Source organism: Strigops habroptila, chromosome 14, assembly GCF_004027225.2.
Source record: "Strigops habroptila isolate Jane chromosome 14, bStrHab1.2.pri, whole genome shotgun sequence".
Lineage (NCBI taxonomy): Eukaryota > Metazoa > Chordata > Aves > Psittaciformes > Psittacidae > Strigops > Strigops habroptila.
Window position 1 is genome coordinate 417,008 of NC_044290.2, and position 22,223 is coordinate 439,230.

Here is a 22,223-nt window from a genome sequence, read left to right on the forward strand (position 1 = left end):
TTGCCAGCACCCCCCTTCTAACAGTGATGTTCAGTTTCATGGCTCAAGGCAGGGAGGGAAAGCTTCCCCCTGGAGCAGACAGCTCCTTATGCAGCCTCTCCAACTAGAATTCAATTATAAATAGGAAACTGAGTTATTTAGTACCCCCATTAAAGATGCATGGGCCCTGCCTTCTGATGGAGTATGTTTGAGGAGGAACAGCATCAAGGCTGGGAAATGCTGCTTTTCCGGGGATTTCGCATCATGCTGCTGAACATGCTCCATTGGTTTTGAACACCAGCAGATAACCCCGAGCTGCAGGAGCTGCTGCACTTTGTTTTCAGCAGTTTTGCTTTGCTTTTAATGTGGATGTACGGTCCCTACCTGCTTCACTGAGCAGATACCTCCAGGCTCTCTTCACCCACAACCCCCTTGGGAGGAGGAGGATGTGCTCCGCAGCAGGCACCAAAACTGGGGGTGGGAAGGGAGAGCCAAGCCCGGGCCAGCCGCAGCGAGCAGGGCTGGTGTTGCAGAAACCACCCCGGGCTGTCCCGGGCTTCATGGCCAGGCTGGGGGAGCTCAAAAGGTTCGAGTGGGAACCAGCCTTGAAGTTTGGCTCCCTCCAGGATAAATGTGCATTAAACTCTGTATTTGGTCAACCAGGAACCTGATTTTTTGGCTGGAGAAAGCCTAGTTTGGTGCTGGGAGGCTGGAGCACCCCTCCTTTGGAGACAGGCTGAGAGGGCTGGGCTAGTTCAGCCTGGAGAAGAGAAGGCTCCTGAAGGGGAGACCTTAGAGCAGCTCCAGCGCCTAAAGGGGCTACAAGAAACCTGGAGAGGGGCTTTGGACAAGGGCCTGCAGGGACAGGCCAAGGGGAATGGCTTTAACCTGCCAGAGGGGAGATTGAGATGAGCTCTGAGGCAGAAGCTCTTCCCTGTGAGGGTGCTGAGGTGCTGGCACAGGGTGCCCAGAGAAGCTGTGGCTGCCCCATCCCTGGCAGTGTTCAAGGCCAGGTTGGACACAGGGGCTTGGAGCAACCTGCTCTAGTGGAAGGTGTCCCTGCCCGTGGCAGGGGGGTCGGAACTGAGTGAGCTTTAAGGTCCCTTCCAACACAAACTGGAGATTAGCGTGTTAAAAACCCCTTACTATGAAGCTTTCGTGCTGAGGACAGGGAGGCAAGAAGGGGGATGCAAGCCGTTCTGCAGGGCTATGTTTCAGTGGGGTCCATGGCTCAGGAGAAAGCAGGAGAATGGCATGAGGGTGCTGGAAGCCAAATTTTTGGTAGTAAGGGGCTCTGACCCCAGCACTGTGCTGTGAATTGACGGGTCAGCTGGAAACCTGGGCCTCCCACTGCACCCTGAATCATCGACCCCTACAGCAGGAAGGATACAACAGCATAGCTTTGTGCATGGACACTTGCTGGGAGAGTTTAACCGTAGGACAGAGGAGGTGCTGTGCTGCTGCTGCAGCTTACCAACATCGCCCTGGACAGGGACCTACATCAGCTGGGACCTACATCAGCTGGCCACGCTGGAGCAAGTGAATTCAGCCAGTGCCCATGCTTAAAATCTGGTTTCACTAAAGGGATGCTGTTTCCCACTGAACAGAACAATGGGCAGGACAGGACTTCTGCAAAGAATCCGCGTGCTCAGTTTGCCAGTCTGTAAGGTGATAGATAGAGGGCCTGAGCCTCCTGGCTGGCTATAACAGACATGAGTGTGGTTTATCAGCCTTTGCTCTCAGCGTGCCATCTCCTGCGCTCCCCAGAGCCCGTGAGGATGGGGGCAGGTGAGTTAGGAATGTCTGTCTCACTTTGCTGCCCGTGAGCCGTGAGGAATCAGCTAGTGCAGGAGGAGTGTGCGGGGCTTTGGTCTTTACGCTAAAACAGGGCTTTGCCTCCCCAATGGGTACTTGGAGGTTTGGTGTGATCTGATGGGAATGAAACTGCTTTGATGAGGTGGGACTCTGCCGCACAGGGATCTGCATCTCAAAACCCTGCACCTCAGAGAGCATGGGGAGGTGGCAGTGGCATGGGCCTTTGGCACTGCCTAGTCCCCTCTCACTGGCTCCATGTCTGTTCTCATTCCTCTCCCACAAGCACAAATGTGTGGCCTGTCCACCCCACATCCCAGTGGTTTGATCCTGCCTCTCAAACCACAGTGAACATTGCTGCAGAGCTTGTAAAACCTGCCAGAGTGTTATTGCTGCACAGCATCAGGTCTTGACTCCAAAGACAAAGAGGAAGAATGACTTCATTCCTTTGCTAAAATCCATTAAAAAGGGCAGAGAGACTTCAACCAGAAGGAATCTGACTTGCACGGTGTTTGATGGACAGCATAAGGTGCACAGACACCCTCCAAGCCCATCCAAAAGGACCCACCCTTATGGTCCTATGAGCAGTAAATACATTTAGTAGCATATAAAGGATAATAAGCAATCATACCTCTAAATTTCTATCCCCCATCGCCTACCAGAACAGCTAATGCTATCGATACAGGTATGACAGTATCTAGCTGACACTGCCTTTAAATCATCATCTTAGTTAACTAAAATGTCTGTAAGCCTTTACAGGAAGGAATGAAACATTGTGCTACCAATTTCATTTATGCCAGTATTCTCACAGGCCTTCAATACCTGCAAAAGCAATATTTACTTCACTTGCAGCACTCCACAGGCTGGCTGTCTACACTGAGCTTTACACAAACAGTATGTTGAGAGCTGTTGGTTTCAATACCAGGCATGATGCTGGGCACTCATTCTCAGACCAAATACATATTTCATACAAATTTGGAGCCCGTTTGAAAAAATTAGGCCCATGATCAGGACTGTGAGTGTGTCCAGCTGGAAACATCCAGGCATTTTTAGAAGTGACGGCACTCTCACTCTTGAAAACCAGGCCCATGAAGAAAATTTCAAATTGGACACTGCAAATGAAGGACCCCGACACCCTTGTATTCCTGTGAGAGCACTGATTTAAAAGCTTGACTCAAGGAAGTTTCCCAGTTAAACACCTGAGCTGGAGCTGAGAGATTTTTCTTTAATCAGGACCAGGCAAATTAAAACGAACACAGAAAACTGAATTAACACAACAAGCGATTCATTAAAGGAAGGGACAGAAGGGGGTAGGGAAGAGAAAGAGAGACCATGTGAAAGCGAGGCAATCTGGTAAATGCTTATCAGAGAGTACAAAAATACTACCAATGCTTTAAAACAGCCTCAGCTGGAAGAGAAAAGGATCCCTGGGAGTGGCCGAGGAAGCAGCAGCCTGGCAGCTCCTGTGCCAGCTGTTAGTGCAAGTCTGGGTATTTCCAGAGCAGGATGGCCCCATCTGCACTCACACTCACAATGTTCTTCTTCCCAGGGCAGATCTTGAGACGGGTGATGTTGCCACTATGGCCCACTCCAACGTGAGTCACTGCACCCCCCTTATAGTCCCACAGTTTCACCAGATGGTCATCGCCACCTGCATTGGGCACAGAGGAAGAACAGTTACAGAGTTCTGCTGTCTTTTGTCCCCAGATCACAGGCAGAGGAATACTTAGGTACTGACTTCCTTTAGGAAGGCTGGGATACATTGTCTTGGGCATGATGGCAAAACTGACTTCATTCCAACTGAAGCAGAGAGTCAGTGTCCAGTGGATCACAGCGAACTATGGCCAGCAACTGCTACCAGTAACATGGAGACCTTAGAAATGTTTTCAACCAACACTGATTTACCAGGTTAACCTACAAGAACTGGTAGTGACACCAAATCCATGCTCTTGAACTACAGCCAATATCCACAGTGCCCTAACTCCTCTGGGCTAGTGCTAGGCTTCCAGAAGGGATGTCACGGTGGTGGGGAACATGCAAACCTGGAGCTGGATGGAGCCTGCAGCCATTCCCACTTGTAAACCGATGGAGACTGCCAGGCTGCTGGAATGGGACATTGGAACAAATCATTCAAGTGCGCAGTGAACACTGACCTAAATGAGGAGCAGGGCAAGGAGGAGCCCTGTACTCCCTGGGAGACATTTGAACCTTGTCTTCACCTTTATATTACATCTTGCACGGCTGAACCACAGTATCTTCCAAGGCTGAACCACAGCCTTTTTCTAAGTATTCTTCCTCAGTGATTCATTTTCTTTTCCCCTTTTGCTGACCTCTCCTTCTAGTTTTCCCTTTATTTAGTGAGATCCTTGGTCTTAATATGACTTCCTCTTTTCTAGTTTTATCCCCCGCTCACCTGTGACAAAGAATGCCCCATCTGATGTGATGTCCATCCCATTGATAGAACCTGATACAGAGCCTTCCACTTCTCTGATGACAGAGCCATCAAACACTTCCCAGTATCCAATCTACAGAGCAGAGCAGAGAGGAAGGCTCAGATGTGCAGGAAAAGCTCATGGGTTTCAGCACTGCCCTGTAACACAACCCTCTGGGGAGGTACAGAAGTTTCATCACATAACAAGCATCAGGCTTTGTCTTTTGGGATTGCTGCTAACACAATTCCTGCAGTTTCGCTTACCTTTCTGTCTGTTCCACTGGTGATGACCTGGTATTCTTCAGGATGGTAGCACACACATTTGAACAATGTGTTGGCTAGAAACATTTGTTTTCTCACAAAACGCCTGCAAAACACCCCCAAAACAGGAGAGAGCAATAGGGTCAAAAACCGAACATTGCATGTCTGAACTATCTCTGCCTGTGCTATACATCAGATCTCTCTACTTGGATATTTTCAGGTATTGGTCTGAGTTCAGGCATTCATGAAGCCTGTGAGGGTCATCAGTTCTGTTCCCCATCACAGCTGCCTTGTAATATTTTCGACCTACTCTCATATGAATTAATTTAATTGAGGATGCTTTCCAGGTGCTATTCACGATGCAGAAAATTTCCTTATCCTTCCCACAATGCAGAAAGCCTGCAGATCTGCAATAGCTCAACATGAGTCATGAAGTGCTGGAGAACAGAGCTAGTGGGAAACTGAGGAAGTCACCTGCTCCCCCCTTGGCCAACCAGGAGCCAATAGAAGCAAAGAACTTGAGACAAATGTTTGTCTAAACTGAGAAGTTTTTCGCATTGGAGGTTCTACATTCCCTGACTTGATTGTTCTTTCTAGTAACTTTTATTTCCTAATGCTCCTTTTCCCCTCCTCCTTGCTGTATGGTATCCCCAGTAGGGCACAGTGCCCCAACAGAGACACTACCAGCACTCCAGGTGCCTTGCAGTACTTATCTGTCTCCTTACACAATATCCCAGATGATGCACGTTCCATCGAGGCTGGCTGTGACACACTCTCGGTCATCCTTCTTCACCTTAATGCAGGAGACAGCAGAAACGTGCTCCTTCAGAACCTCCGCCAGTTTTTGAGTCATCTCACCGATCTCCCAGACCCTCACCTGAAAACCAGCAACAGACATCTGCTCTTGTACCACCTGGTCCTGACTGAGCTCAGGAGGATGCCAACGGCTTTCCTTAACTCTTCTTTTTACAACATACAGCAACTCCATCTCACAGCCTGTCTCTGTTTTCCTGTGGGTATTCATGCAGCTGACTCACAAAAACCAACTGTGTTCTTGAGAGTGTAATCCCCTGGTTCAGGAACTCCCAACCATTAACCCCAGACCTTGTTTTTGCTAAGTTCCCACTCTCCCATGCTTCAGTTTACTCATCTCTCCATCAGGAAGAAGCATCTAGTCTGTGATACATTTCCAGCAGTGCTTTAAAGACCAAGGAGCAAGGCTTCTGACATGGAACAGAAAAAAGCTACCTGCTATTTGTGCTACACAGAATGCCAGTAAGTAAATACGAACAGCTCTTTAAAGCTTTGATGTGAAATATGGGCCTGAAAGCACCTCTTTTACCCGTGGTGGTAACAGCAAAAATCTTTCTGCTTTGAGGACTTGATCCTTCACACCTTGCATTTATTTTGGCACCACAAGTGCCAAACTTCATCATATATATTCTCATTTTTGCATTCTGCTAAGTTCAAATCCTAGTGAAAATGTAGAGCTGAAACGCAGAGGGAGCTCACCTTCCACCTTTTCAAGTCTGGTACTGAGTTAACTACAGGATCTGGGTGTCCAATTCCCTCTTGCTAAATGATCAGAGCATCCAGATCCCTCAAGCCACCCTTTTCAACAAAGTCACAGCTTTCTAACGACTGGTTTTGACCAAACTATTAGCATTTTAGAACACCTTTTCTGTGTTCCAAATGAATACTGCAAGTATTCCCCTGCAGTTCTCATTTCTTCTTTGCCAACCTTTAGCTGTAGTTCTGCCACAGCTGTCTTTTCAATTCAGAGATGAACTAACCAGAGCCTGTGCCCTTCTGTGGGTGTTGATACAGAATCTAGGTCTTCCATCTTCTGCATTTTCTAGCACTAATCATCCAAAGTACTTCACCGTTCATTTCTCAGTGAAGGGTTGAAGTTGCTCATCATCCCTAATGTCTTTATGCAGTGAGATAAGGCAGTGCTGCCGTCACTGTTCTGGGGGACAGCCAAGGTGCAGAATGATTCTGAAAGACGGTTCAATGATTAGGACATTAGCCTAAGATTTGGAAGACCTAAGTTCAATTCTTCCCTCTTCAAGACTTCCCATGCCATCTCCAGCACAGCACACTGAGCATCGGAGATCAGGGGACACAAACAAAGCACAGAGCAGTTAAATAACTGTCAGGAATCCATGCGCAATTCAATGTCTTGTTCCGAAGGGTTTGCCAGGCTGCAGAGGAGGTCCAAAACAAGGCAAGAAATTGAACATGAGCCTTCCAAGTTTAATTATCTATTTGTAATAGAAATAAAACTCCTGTCTTTAAATGATTTAAACATTAGGAAAGGAGTGTCACTTTTACAAAGTGAAACGGGCTACTGCTATATGAAGTGCATGGAGTAGCCAGAATTGTATGATTGGAGAAAGATTGTCGAACTGCACAGTGTGATGTTACCCCATAGACACTATAGCAATATAAAGGGAACTTTGTGCTACTAAATGAATTCTTATGGGTCAATTTGGACAGGACCAGGACTTATAAAGCAATGACAGAAGGAAAATCTGTGCTAGAATACAGTTAGACAGAGGCTTGCAAGCAATGACTAACAATGGCAGATAAGCCAAATAGAGGGGAGAGGCAAACGAACAAAAAGGATGAAGAGCATATTCTGCATTAGAAGGATTTCCAGAACTACTCTGCCAGAAGAAACCAGGGCACTGTTTTACATTCTGCCCTCTGAGAGCAGAATTTTGCAGATATCCAAAGCTAGTATTGTCCAACTCAGCCCTTTGCTCAAGTGAAAGCTAAGAAGAGCTCATGTACCTACTGAGCATTACAGGCAACTCGCAGGGCCTGTGATGAGAGCACAAAGCTGCTCCAGGGTTTTAAGGAAAAATTACCTGCCCTTCACCTCCTCCACTAATGATCCGTTTGCAGTCACTTGTAGCAGCGATTGCCGTCACTCCCAAGCTATGGGCATGGTTCACCACATACATTGGCTGTCCAGTCTCAGGCGTGAAGGCACGGATTGTCCCGTCATTCCAAGCTGATGGATATACAGACAGAGATTACCCAGAGGTACCCGGAATTTCCTCATATTATTATCTCTCTTTCCATCCCAAATGAACCTGGTTTTTTACTGAGTTCCTGTATAAGGCCCACCCTGTTAGATCACCAGTATACATGTGAAAACCACTCTACTGTAGGTGAGCCCACAGAGCTGCAGTCCCAAATAAACTATTAACATTTAATTTCTGTTAGATTCTGGCTATGGACAAATTGGTTTGGTAACAACAGGAGACTGCATTGCTGCTCTAGGACTGCTGCAGTTCTGTGTAAGCAATTTGCACATGGCAATGGGTGGGAACTTTATGCAAAACGTGCTCCACTGGTGCATACACCAAGGTTAATAGGTTAGAATTAGGTCTTTTGAATAAGACTGAACTGCTGGAATAAGGATGAATTGTTGGAATTCACATCCAAAACAAGGCGGCCAAACCTTGCCTTCCACATATACCTTAACTACAGCCTGGAGGCTGTGAGCAGCGTTCATTGGACCAGCAGCAAGCAAAGAAGCCTTTGGGTCAAGCGATGAACTGAATTTAAACCCATTCCAAATTTAATCCCCTCTTCATTCTAACACGCTGATGCTTATTAAATTTGCAAATACCTGAGGACTGGACTCGACTATGGGTCTGGACTGACCACTACCTGAAATGATGCTCTTGCCATCCCTCATAATCTCGATGGCATGGCAGGTCACGTTGGGGATGACAATGCGTAGGAGCTCCCTGTTCTCTGGGGTGTGCCACACTCGGATATCATTTCCGGAGCAGGTAGCAAACAAGTCAGAAATTCCCCTGCAGAATTCAGAGAGCAGAGATAATGAGGACGGGCATACAGAAAACGCTTCTTTCTTTGTCAGATCTTAAATCATCCTTCAAAGCTCTGCTCTTTCTAAGGTGCAGCTGTAATCTTCCCAATAGGCACCACCATGGCTAAGTCAAAGGTCTTTTTCACAGGCTCATCTCTCTCACATAAAATACCCCTGGTCTGATTTCTACTCAAGGATTCATTTTAAGGAACATTTAAAGTGAAACTAAAAGAACTCTTTCTATTTTTTTGAACTTGTGACATTTATTTCCCATATTCAATCTCTAAACAACTTCACGTGTTGTATATTATAGCCACAAAAGTGGGTATAGAGGTGCTGTGTGCCCAGATTTAACATCAGGGGCTAACAGCAGCCTCATATTGTACAGATGTCATTTTTTATCGTGCTTACTGGATGATTCCTATTCAACATTGCTGAAGGCAATAGAGGCAATGGCAAAAGCCTGTTCATAATATACTTGTTATACATGTTCAAATAAGAAAAAAAACCCTGCAGGATTCCAAAAGCTATGGGAGCGAATGCTTTGAAATAAGCTCTAAACCACATGTCCTAGGGACATGACACAAAGTGAAATCTACAAAGGTACCACAAGCTTTTGTTCAACACCACCATCAATGCCTGGAAAGGTGAACTACAACAGAGAAAACTGGCACAACAAAAGCGTGGCCCCTTTCAAGCCCAGCTTGCACAGGAGCTTTCTAAAGCAGGAGGACATCAGCAATCCAAGTATTCCCAAATAAGCCAGCACAGGGAATTAAGCATGTATTTCCCAATCAGTGATATGCTCTGTTCAAGAGCAGTTAACAGACAGAAAATTTAAACATCTGTGCGAGGACGTAGTCGTTGCAATCGTCACTAAATCCAGGTTCATCCAGATACCTCTGAGACACAGATGCACCAGTCAGGTCCAGTAGCATCAGATCACCCTAAAGCTCCAAATGATTTCCTCACTAAACCAGAAGAATGTGGATTTTTCAGGTTGGTGACAGCATGGAAGGAGGCATCTTGCATTGTGCACTTTGCTATACCTTGGTAAGATATGATCCTTTGTGCTGTGTCATGAAGCGATGCAATAACGACATGCCAAAAACAAAAACTTTCATTGGGATCAAGCTCCCATTCTCTGTTTGGAGAGGAAATGACCCATCCATTGTGGGCTTCTTAAAAGGAACATGTCACAATCCTTCTATACCAGAACAGGGAATGTTTGCTGTCTGTTCACAAGACAAAAGCAGGCAGAAGACACACCACTACACCGAGCATCTCCCGTCGCAAACCCAGAATTTAATGTAACATGCCATATTGTCAATCATGAAATCATAAGGGAGGCTGAGAGACCCAAAAAGCCTCTGGACAGCTCTGTTAGTCAGGTTTCAGGTGATGTGACAGGTGGGTACTAGAGCAGACACCTCTACAAACTCTAGCTGCAACAGGGTACACAAAAGCACTCTGAGGATTCACACTGCTGGTAGACTAAGAGGCACTAACCCTAGGAGCAAAGGGGGAGGTTAGCATCGCTGCCATTACCTAAACATAAATAATTGTAGTCTCTTCATTTAGAATCCTTTCTGTAAATCGATGATTTTTCCACCTCTCAAACTCAACTGCTGCCTTCTGCTTTCAAGCAGCTGCTCACCATCACCCATGTGTTTCACTGATAGGTTACAGTATAAACCATCCTGTAAGGATGTTAATGAGCTTTGGGTTCCTGTTGATTAAAAGTATCCCAGGCAGTTATACTCACAAAGGAAAAACGATATCGTGGACGGCTTCGTTGTGACAGGCAGCAATCAGCTCCTCTTTAAACTCAGTGTAGTTAACTCGATAAATCTGGCACTTGTTTGTCCCTATAAAGAACTGGTGACCCTGACCTCTGCATGTCAGGGAAGTGACACCACCTTGCACTTGAATTTTCCTGTTAAGAGAAAGCAGAAGTTTGGCCTGACATTGACCTTGATATACTTATTTTCCATCTTCCCTTTCCCCGACTTGACTTCCCTGCTTCCCCAAAAAGCTCCATATTAGTCTGTGATACCATTACACAAGAAAGTGCTCAGGACTAACATTTCATTCCCAGTCACAGAATCCCAGACTGGTTTAGGTTGGAAGGGACCTTAAAGCTCATCCAGCTCCAACCTCCTGCCATGGGCAGGGACACCTTCCACTAGAGCAGGTTGCTCCAAGCCCCTGTGTCCAACCTGGCCTTGAACACTGCCAGGGATGGGGCAGCCACACCTTCTCTGGGCACCTCAGCACCCTCACAGGGAAGAGCTTCTGCCTCAGAGCTCATCTCAGTCTCCCCTCTGGCAGGTTAAAGCCAGTCACTTGTTAATACTTCATATGATCTTCCCTTTCCCACCTGCTACTCTGCCAGGCCTTGAAAACACAATGCCTGGGAGACTCTGTTTTCTGGACCAGGGCCTAAGGAAACAGCATCTTTGTTGATATTTTTGCCCAAGTGCACTTAAACATCTCATGTTCAAGAATATTTCCAGACAGTATAAATTTTTTGGGAATAGTTAAAATTGTATGAAGCTGAGTTTGCAGAACTGTATGCTGAAGCTGGCTACTCAAACAATGTAGAATGAGTAGCTGTGAATCCAGTTTGCAAACCACATGTGGGGAAATGACACCTGCAGCACTCTGTTTTGTAGGCAAAAAAAAAGCTTTGCACCTACTCCAGTACTGCCAGACATGAGCCTATAAAATTAGCAGAGCCTTCATTTACAATCCCATGTTCTCCAGCAAACCCTCTGCAGATGGCAAATACTACTCTTTCTCAGCTGGCATAATTTTACTTTGCATCAATTTAGGATCTGAGTCCTGATGCCTGAAAGGAAACAAGGGTCATTTAAAATGAATGATGAGTGGGGCAATTCACTTCTGTGCAAATGCAGGCAGTGAGTTTCAGTCTGTTCCAACTTCATTACGCTGGAACCATGCTGTCTGCTCTGTCTGCAGGACTCAAAAGCTGTCATTTGTTTGGATTATGCCTTTACGTAGAGATGATGGGTTCTTATACCATGACCCTTTGGAGGAAGTGTCACCTCTACCCTCCTGATTCTCCCATCTGCTAACTCACTTCATCACTTGGTAGTCTGAGCCTTTACAGAGAGCTACAATCCCTTCTCCGGTGCCGACTATTGAATTTCCTGTCTTCAGCAAAACCAAAGCTGTGACTCCCTAGGAGAAAACAGGATTAAAACACAATTGGATGGAAGCAGAGTCTTGTTATTGCTGCAGCCATGCTAAATAGCAAACGGAGCCTCCATCGTGCTCCCGATGGTGCTCGTGTCACACAAATATGGCTTTATTGCTATTCTTTGGCTGACCAAGGCTAAAGAGTGACCCTCTGGAGGGGGAAGAGAGAAAAGTTACTAATTACAGGTATACATGAACTACTATAGTATGAGGAGCAAGTAAATAGCAGCATCACAGATCCTTCAGAGCAGCTGGGACCATGGAGGAGCCTACATATCCTTCCCTCATCCCAGCAAGCAACACACACATTTTGTATTAGCGCCTCCACCTTGCCTTCCCTTGATTCTTCATCTATCTGATGGGGAAACAACAGAGGATAAAAATCTGCCCAAGTGTCTTTTCCAACAGCTGCTTTTAGAACAGATCCCCTATGTTCCACAGCCTCTCCCCCTGTCTGAAAGATGCAATCCCATCTCCCACCCATTAGTAATAAAATACCTTTGTCACAGAAAAGCTTTGGAAATTAGGCAGCCCATCATCAACATGGATTGATGCTGGTATTTACCGAGATGGCAATCAACAGGAGGTCAGCCATTAGAAAAAGGAGAAATGGTTTTTCATGGGCAGAGTAACAGACTACATTAAATAAAAAACAAACCAACCTTGCCCTTAGCCTTGCCACAAAATTTCAAGAAAAGTCAAGTCTCTGCTTCAGTTCTGTGAAGCAATATTACCCCTCTGTATACAAGACAGATTGATCCTTGAAAACCTGAGACCCCAAAATCAGCTGCAGGAGGGGTGAAATTACTTTTGTGGGGTTAAATCCTGGCCTCTTGTTCAGAAAAATGTCCCTGCTAGCTTGGGGGAACGTATGCATGAGTGAAATGGAAATTAATAATAATAAAAAAAAGGCAACAAAGGAGCTTTATGCCATCCAAACGTGGACTGAACACTAAGCCCTGACACGAAGCAAGTGGGTACAAGAGGCACAGGCCAACTGGGAGCAGCTCCAGACTCTCTGTGACTTATAAGGAGCCTGTTGAGGTTGACTTTGGAAGTTGCAAAAGAGACTCGAGCACCAGTAGCCACTGCCCAGGTTAATGAGCAGTCTTGCCAAGTGTCCCGAGAGGACCAGCACTTTCACATCATGCTGGTTCTTCTTTAAGCCCCAGCTCATGGAGCCATTATGTGAAAAGAACAACTTCCATCTGATGGATTTTTTTTCTAGCATTCCATGTTGTGATAGCATGAAGATGTCAATGCTCAAGAAGTAATAACCAAGAGGCAAATCAGAATAATTCTGCATTTATTCTTTGGGAAGGAATCACTGTCATGGGCTTGGTTTGTGATTTCTGAACAAATACAGGAGTCAGCACTTTATGATCAAGTCTGACCCCTAAGCAGCACCACCCAGCATTCTCTTCAAGCATTCATCTGGCCTAACCCCAAAGTGAATTTTCAGGATTAAACACTTTCAGAGTGTTTAAAAGAATGAAAGCCAGAAAGTGTTGATTTTCTATCTGGAAAGGACTGAAGCTCTAAGGAAGGCAAGAGAGGAAGGGAAGAAAGAAGAGAAAACAAAATGGACATTTGAGCTACTGAGACCCAGAAAGGATGTTTCTAAAGTTACAGACAGGGTCTGATGAATTTGGATAAAATACTTTGGTTCTATTATCCAACCAAATAGAAACAACTGGTTGTTTTTAAAGTCTTGCTTATACTTTTTGAAGAAAAAAACCCCAATAATTATGATATACGTAATTGGGCATTCCAAGCAGCCTTGCACCCACCTGCACATCAGCTGAAGGACTGTTTGACTCCACAAATAAACGTGGATTGCACGAGAAAAAGAAAAAAAAAAGGAAAAAAAAAAACCCATTCCTGATTTGTAATTTAATTGCACTGGATTTCCTCATTAGTCTATCACTACCAGTAGTGATCAGGGCTGCTCACTGGGAAAAACAACCTCCAGCAAGGATTTTATGCCATGCTGTCACACCACCACCCAGCTGGAAACCAGGTTTCATGCAAATATTCTGAGCAAAAAGCATGAGAACAAAGGGATTCTTTTTAATTAGAAACATGATCCACGAGCAGAATAATGTTCACAAAAATTTCCGAGGAGGTGCTGGCAGCATTTTGCAAGTGCCCTGTTCTCGCAACCCCACCAGCTGACTTCTGATCTCCTGGTTTGCAGCTTTTCCTGCACAAGACTTGCATCTCAGCTGCCCTTTGAGTTGAGCACTGTGGCAGGTGGGGGCATTAAAAATCAAACCTTTGACTACAGAGTTTATCTGATTGCAGCTCCCTGCTACTTGCTGGTAAATTAGAGGTTTTGCAGCACTGCCAAGACTGCTTTGATTTGCGAAGGTATTCTCTTCAGTTGTTCAATTTGGGAAGAAAGTGGGTATTATTGAGACAGAAAAAAAAATTAACTGAAACAAAAAGTGGCCAGAATTCATTGCCAGGTTCTCAAAATTGCCAGAGTTTGATTTCAACCTTACCTTGATCATTGTGCTGCCTTTTTGCCCAGTCTGTTCTCTGAATCATCCTGAGGGAACAGAGAGCTTTCTAGGATGTGCTTGTTAGTCATGGAGTCAAGCAGATCACGTTAATGAGATGATGAATGCTCTATTTTATATACAGCCAGACCTCTTGTAGATGAAATGCAGAGTCAAATGTAGGAGGCTAAAAATATCCCCATTCATTATTTACTTCTTACCAAAAGAAATCACTGCTTTGAAGTATGATTATAAATAAAAATACCAGCAAAAATCCAGCCTGCCCATTCCCTTCCCTGAAGAGATGCTTGCCCTTTGTCCCATTCTGATCTCTCATAAGAAAAACAAGTTGCTTCATTAAACCAGTGAACTATTCTGCCACTCCTCTTCAAAACAAACAAAATCTTCAGATCATGTCTTCATAACAAACACATTCTTATATATATAAAGGCAAAGTTCCTTTAAGGTTGACCAAACTTATTTTCAATAAACATCTTCTCCTTACCCAAACAGTATCTAAACTCTTTCTTTAAAGATATGCTTATCACGGGGTGGCTGTAGATTCCAGGTTTGGAGTTTCATGGCCTCAGAATTCCCTGATGTTACTGGTGAAAAAAGGTTTTCAGAGAGAGAGGACAATGTTGGTTCACAAGTATCATAGAATCACAGAATGCATTTGGAAGCTGCATTGGTAAGAGGGAAGGAAGAGAGCAGTGAGGAATAAGCAAGAGGAGAAGGGATGATGGTGCTGAGCTTTGAACAGAAGTGTCTATTTTAAGCAACGGGGTAAAGGAGGAGATTGGAGAGAATACTTGTGATTTCCACCCAGTGTGAATGTCTCCTTTTCTCTCCCTTTTCCCAAAATGACCGTTGTTATATCTTAAGTAGCTGCTGTTACAGAGCACTAATAGACCAAAGTTTAAGCTAGATTAATGCCTTCCTGCTCAGGTCTCATCCACAAGGCTGGCAGGAGGCTGTGTCAAGATCCTCTTCTGTATCTTCTCTTCTCCCTAGCATCTTGTCAGTCTTTTGCATAGTCAAAGATCCTGTTTTAGTTCAGCTTTTCACTGTCAGCAGCAATCTCAGCTGAAGCTCACAATGCTCCAAAGGCCTCTGCCACAAACTGTGGTTCACTTCCTATGGATCTGCCTTATGATCAAGCCTCTCACAGCACGGACTGGCCCATGGTCTGGCTTTGAGCTCTGCTTTTCTCCAAGAGGCCTGAGGCCCTCTTTCAGCACCCAAATTGCATGGCATCCTGCTAATGCCCCTGTCTGATGGTTCTTTAGCAATGTCTCAGGAGCATATATTTGGTGAAGCTTTGTTTCATTGCATTTGGCACCTTCCCCTCACCCCTGAAGGCAAGGGGGTTCAGGGCCTCGTGTGGCTTCAGCTGTGCGCTCTAGGCAAGGTACACGCACTGCTAGATGTAAAAGGACTCCAAGCATGCAAGCATTTAACAGGGGAGGTGATATTCGATCAGCAAGACCTTGGCATAAAAGATAGCAGAGATCAGCCAGGACACGGGCCCAGGATATAGAGCCCTGCAGGAGGACTGCTGGAAGACTTGCTTAACAGGATGTGGAACAGTGTACCCAAGAGTATAGACCTGCAGCAGACTTACAATTTCCATCCAGAAAACAAAATACATTCCTGTCACCTAGTATGTACACAGAATGTAATTACTTACATTCCTACAATGCAGGTGGGGAAAATAACTTCTCCAACCTTCTGGAATGGATAAAGATTGAAATACATTTCAAAGAATTCAGTGGCTCTGAGTTATCCCGGAGATGTGGGCATGTATTTGGAACTTGAGAAACACCACATTTTGAATGGGCACGTATGTGTTTTGCATGTACATGTGTGGGCACAAGGAAAGTTCAGGTATAGAGAAATAAGCCCAAAGCGGCTTTTTCTTTGGGGTTGACTGCTGAACTTTTCTTACATTTCTTGCTAGTGCTGTATTTGCTCTCAAACAAGATCTGCTTCTTTGTAAGAAACCTTACCCATGGCATCCCTAACAGGCCATCTGGTACTTCCACCTGCATTGCTTCCCCTGCTGCTCAACAGAATCACAGAACCATGATTTTCATGGTTGCTTATGGAATCCCAGAATGGTTTGGGTTGGAAGGGACCTTAAAGCTCATCTAGTCCAATCCCTCCCATAAGCAGGGACATCAAGTAGATCAGGTTGCTCAGAGCCCCATTCAACTTGGCCTTGAATGGGGATGGAGCATTTACCACCTCTCTGGGCAAACTGTGCCAGTGTTTCACCACCCTCCTAGTAAAAAAACCAAACCCAGTATCCTAAGATAGGGTTTTAGATTTACATTGCAAAATACATTTGGCCTTATGCATGAAAGTTTTTCAGGGAAGTGTTTCAGCTCCTGAGGTATCACTCCCACCACTGGGTACAAACAGAGAAGCTACAACAAGTCTTTTATACCAACAAATAAAGAGAACTCAAGGCCAAGTGTACTAGCTGGTGCTGATCTCTTGTCGTTGCAGCTCCCTGCATGCAGAATTCTTGTACAATGAAAGGCCAAAAGCTCCTTATTGAGGAGATACTTCTGTGTCAGGATCCTCATACTAAGACCCACGAGTCCCAGACAGAAAGAGCTAAGTTACAAGATCATTGGGGTTATGAAGTCACGCACTCAGCAGTTAAAAAGCAATAGAAGCAACATACCCTGTGCAACCCAGTTATGCATATGCACTACAATAAACTCTTTATTATCTATACTACCTTTATCAGTAAGACCTCTGCCTCACCAGTGGTAGAATGAGAACTTCAAAAAGACATCTTCCTGAAGGGAAGGGGGAGGAACGGTTCGTGGAACAAACACAAAAATCTAGGGGGATTTGGTTTTTAAGAGCAATTGTGGTGTTTTGAAGTTTTTCCAAAACACTCTTCCTGTGGTAAATAGTGGTCTTGGAAAATTTCAGCCCAGAAAATTTAACAAATCTGTAAGATCAGAATATAGGACCTTACAGCAGCAAGTGTAACTCAAGTAAGCACATCTGCAGTCTTCCCAGGAGTGTCCTCTGACTCATTCCAGCTACTATCTCCCTAAAAAAACCCCAACTCAGGAACTGCTCCATCTTTATGCTCATTTTTCATTTTTTTACGGCTTTTACCAGATTTAGTATAAGAGAATCTGTGAGATGACATGTGAGATTCAGGTAAAACCCAAATTCTGAGCCAAATGAAACTGAACAAAGCCAAGCTAATGTTCTGAAGCTTCAGGCTCAACATGGAGACACTCACAAAGAACTAATAGCACAGAACAAGGGTTAGTCTGGCAGTCAATATAACGGTTCTCCTGGAGGTTGCCCTACTTTCAGTTACAAACAAAAATGACGATAAAGGAAAAAATCAAGTCACAGAGCTGCTACTCACCAAACTAAACATCTTCTTCTGGGGCCCAAAGTCAGTCATCAGCTTGCTGTTTGTATTCATTTTCAGCACATCACCACTTGATGTGCCAATATAAAAATAACTATCATCATCTGCCATCTGTAGGAAAGCAGAAAAACCCAAGAGATCATGGTGAGATGGTGAGACACTTGTCCCAAGCCTGGTGCTGGGCTGCAGAAATAGCTTCATTTCAGGGTACTGCCAAGATTTAATCCGAAGTGATACAGCCAGTGTTTTCATCCCATCACACTCAAAGATCTGAATGCAAGATCTTTGCATTCTAACCAAATCTGAATAATATTTTGAATCAAAAATGGGATTCTCTGGGTCCTGGAGCTTGTGACTAAAGCACATGCTGCTTCTCTTTAGAAGCATTCAAAACACTCCCAGAATAAAGCAACTGTGGGAGACCATCTGCAACGAGCCAACACTCAGTGACTTCACTGCTGTCACACAGTTGTGACTGGCATTTCTAGTGTTACTATCAACGTTTGTGGGTTTTCTCTTTTGTGGGAGAGAGTTGCTCAGCTGAGCCAAATCATTTTGGTTGAAGCTTACTTTCACGCACGTGGCCACTCTTCTCAGGTGCCCTGTCCGGCATTCGGCTGGGCGGATCTTCCTATTGGGCAGATCCAGTTCCCACACTCGAACAGTGTCACTATAAGAACAAATATACTGGGATCAAATCCAGATGCGCAGAAACATCCAAGTTTTTTCACTATTACAAGAATTAAAAAGCCTTCACAAGGCTACATTGTTCTGAAATGTTAACAAGGAGGAAAAGAACAATATTAGAGAAGCCAGAAGTAAGTCTCTGTTTTTCCTGCTGTCTCTTGTGGTCACTTTTTCCAGGTAAATCAAAAATCTTAAAAGGTTCAGGAAATACATACACAAGGATTATGGAGGAGTATGTAACAGCCTTGAACCTTCACCTCTCAAAGAGACATGCACTGTGGAAATCTCAGTTCCTAGAATGGGGAATGAATGGTCCGGGACACTTTCAGTATTTTCTAGCACAATTTAATTGACAACATAGGAGCCAAGATAAAATCTTTCCACACGGTCACCCTTATGTTTGACAAAGTGTTAAAAATGCAAAGACCAGCACTCGTAAGTGCAACTACAGCCAAGAGCATCCAAAGCCTTCCTTGATTTAAAGAGAAGTGCAGGTCCTCAACACATTTAAATGTCAAGCTAAATACATGGGGGCTGTCTCAGATCCGCACAAACGTGCCTTTTTGCACTAACTTTTGTTACAAGCCAGTGACCAACTGTACATTGCATCTGGTGAGGATAGGAGATGATCCAATGACCTGCAAGATATCGTTGTTTCTACATCAATTAACCATTGTTCAGAGCCATTCAGTGACTGCTTTTCTGGTGTAAACACTAGCAACTAAATGTTTTAAACCCATGGGGAATGCTGAGTACAAAATCCTGCTATCAGAAACAGAAGTGACGCGCGCGGGTCCCTTGGGCTGCTTTTAAAACATATTGTTCTATGTAGAACAAGCAGGAATGCCTTAAAGGGACAAGCTGATGGATATTCATGGGTCCATTCAGAGCAAAAAGAAAAACCACACAAGCAAAAAGCACACAGTTTCTTAAGTTTCCCTGTATTTCAGGAAAGACTCTTTCTAAAAGCAAATAGGTCCACAGGTTCTTTCCCTTCTTTCTTCCACCTAAAGAAACCCTTACTTTCCAGCAGTGACAAACATCTCGTCTCTGCAGCTGGAGCACACCACGACGGTCGCGTTCCCCGAGTTCTGTGCTGAGGCAGGGCTCCCACAGATGGCCTCCCTCTGGTCAACGTGCCACACAACTACGCTGCAGGACAAGGAGGGGCTTACAAGAGCTTTGCTTTTTGACATTACTTAAAATACTTTAAACCAAAAGCGAGATGAAACCTATTTTCCTGCAATCTGTTCCCACCAGGATACACAATGAAAGTCGCTTGGTAGAGGCTTTAAGCAATGAAAGCCTTACTACAAATGTGTGGAATTGCAGTTTATATCCCGTGCTCCTCAAGCAAAGGTATGTGTATATGTCAGATTCCTTCTGCTGAGCAAGACTCAAATTATATCTTAGGCCACTTGTATAATCTGATTTAAAATAACTTTTCATTCCACTCCTACTTGCCTGCGTGTCAAAGCAAGCTCCCAGTGAAATTCAGAGCTCTTCAGGCAGTGCATTAAGCCAGCTAACTGTGCAGGCTCCATGAGGTTTCCGGGCAATGACACCAGCTTAAGAATTAGCTGCTCCCTTCATCTTTCCCCACACCCCACGCTCTGCCCACAGCACCCACCTGGCTTCCCATCAGACAGAGCTGGATCACTGAGGAGAGACATCAAGCAGGGCAAAGACTCAGATGGCCAGAAGAGGGAGGAGCAAGTGCTCCTCAAAAGCATTCTTCCATGCTCTACAACTTGTTAAAAATTGTGTAGAAATCGTGTGCCAAGAAGCAGAAATCGTTACCTGCCATCATCCTGTCCTCCCAGCGAGATCAGATAAAGGTTGCTGGGAGAAAATGCCAGTCCTTCGACCCTGCCCTTGTGAAGTGACAGCCGAGCAAGTAACTCCTTCCTCTGGAAATGCCATAGGATGATGTCTGCCTGAGGTGCAAAGCAGGAGGGGGCAAAGCCAGAAATTAGATGTAACACATTAATTACCTGTCCAAAAAGCCCCAGGCAGCTCTGGAACTCAGGTACCAATTTAAATACAACACCATTTATTAATTAATTGTCTAATGAGATTTAGACTGCCACAAGCAGACAACACTTTGGATAAAAAGGACTGGAATGAAGAGGCCCCTCAGTCTAGTTATCCCAGTCCTAGGGGGAAGGCTTAACACTTTACAAAAACATAAAGGCAATGGAATAGCCACTATTCCCCATTCTGTGCAACATCCTCCCACTGTATGCATTTGTATTCCAACTAAAGAAAAAGTAAACCAAAGGTATTCCCACCACTGACAAGCCAACTCCATTTTCTTTGGTCAAGATTATGCAGGTAAAAAAAGAGCATTACCCACCTTGAAGCCCATGAAAGCCACTTCTCCAGAAGCGACGTATACCCCATCCCTAGACACGACAACACAGGAGACATTATTGGTGTGGCCATGCAAGAAAACCTGCTTCTTGCTGTCGAGGTCCTGAATAACGACAGTACAGCCCAGGGGATAGAGCATGTGCTGCTTATTGGGGTGGCAGATGAGGCCAAAGGGTACATGCCCTGTGAGAGAAAGGAGAGAGAGATCTTCCCTGTGAGGGTGCTGAGGCGCTGGCACAGGGTGCCCAGAGAAGCTGTGGCTGCCCCATCCCTGGCAGTGTTCAAGGCCAGGTTGGACACAGGGGCTTGGAGCAACCTGCTCTAGTGGAAGGTGTCCCTGCTCATGGCAGGGGGTTGGAACTGGGTGAGCTTTGAGGTCCCTTCAACAGAAACCAGTCTGTGGCTCTATATGATCTGCTGCTGGCTGTTAACGGTTCTGGGGGCTGCAGGCAAATTCTCTTTCCCTGCCTAAAGCAGGCAGTCCCAAGAGCAGGCTGGCCTCTCCCAACACCTCCATGCGAGTGGCTTTGCTTATCCCACTCCCTAAGGGGAAATCACTCGTTCCCCAAAGTTTATCTCACGAGGAAGGCAAGAACGAAAGCATTCCAGTTCCCTCAAAACCTATCAGCAGAACACCCCTGTGCACAACTCAAGGGTCACATGTACACTTTTGGGACCATGCTGGGCTTCCTGCAGCTACCAGGACATTTAACTGGCCCAGAGGTCGGAGACGTTCGGCACAGAGGGTTCTCCAGGAGCTTTTCTGACCCAGGGAGGCCACATCACCAGCCCCCGCTGCCATGACCTGCCTCCAAATGGCTGCAAGGCTACGAGCTGCCCAAGAGGGCGGCTGGCTGGAGAAGTCCCGGTGCCTGAGGCCCGTCCCTTGTCACAGGAGTGTTTACAACGATGTTTAGTGCAAACAGGGCTTTGGGTGTGTTTTGATTTTGAAATGAGACTCCTGTTCTCTCAGGTGTTTCCTGCTCTTCGCTTTGCGCCTGAGACTGGGGATGCGGGGCACGGGGAGAGCGAGGAGCGGCGAGGAGGGCAGGAAGGACCCCCGCCGCTCCCGGCCCTTCCCGCAGCGCCACAGCCGCCGCGCAGAGCCCCCGCGCCCCGCGGCGCCCGCCCCGCAGTACCGTTGAAGCCGATGGCCGCCCGCAGCTCCAGCTCGCGCGCCTCCGCCGCCATCACGCCCCGCCCAGCACGCGGCGCCCCGGCAACCGGCCCGCGCGCCGGAACCTGCCGCGGCCGGTAGGGGGCGCTGTAGGGCGGCGGCAGCAGGGGCCGGGCGCGGCGCGGGGGGGAGGTGGGGTGCGGGCAGCGCGGTGCGGGCAGCGCGGTGCGTCCCGGCGGAGCTCACAGCGCAGCAGCGGGAGAGGCGAGGCGGGAGCCGCCGGCGCCGGGAGGGCGTCCGGAAGATGAGGCGGGAGCCGGGGTCAGAAATGGCAGGCGTAATTTGAAAAGGGCGACAAAGCGAGCTGTGTCCCTGAAGGAACCTGGTTCATTGCAGTACCGAGTCCTAGCTCAGAGCAGGGGGGCACGCAGACATCTGCAAGGACTTCGCGCACTCCAGTGGATCCGTTTCATAACGCTCCCAGCACAGCACTGTGCTCCTGCAGCAGCCCGAGGAGCCACCCTGCGAGATTTGTTCCGAATGCTTGTAAAAACACAGGAAACCCGTCCGCAGCCTTCAGCCCT

At 46.1% G+C, this 22,223-nt stretch overlaps 1 protein-coding gene across 2 annotated transcripts; it reads right to left on the reverse strand.

Annotated features, from left to right (window-relative positions):
• Positions 1-3,059: 3,059 nt before the first annotated feature.
• CFAP52 (cilia and flagella associated protein 52) lies at positions 3,060-21,727 on the reverse strand. Of its 2 annotated transcripts, none has more exons than XM_030506595.1 (14): positions 21,662-21,727; positions 20,506-20,705; positions 19,950-20,086; positions 19,173-19,301; positions 18,033-18,132; positions 17,457-17,573; positions 11,434-11,534; positions 10,096-10,266; positions 8,168-8,316; positions 7,357-7,502; positions 5,209-5,276; positions 4,487-4,589; positions 4,205-4,316; positions 3,060-3,442 (listed from the first exon to the last, which is right to left on the reverse strand). In XM_030506595.1, exons 1-14 carry the CDS (start codon positions 21,711-21,713, stop codon positions 3,267-3,269), a joined length of 1,761 nt encoding a protein of 586 aa, XP_030362455.1. In that variant the 5' UTR covers positions 21,714-21,727; the 3' UTR covers positions 3,060-3,266. The 2 variants fall into 2 exon arrangements, with proteins under 2 accessions (XP_030362455.1, XP_030362454.1); XM_030506594.1 differs by having other exon boundaries at positions 5,209-5,360.
• Between the last annotated feature and the right edge of the window lie 496 nt (positions 21,728-22,223).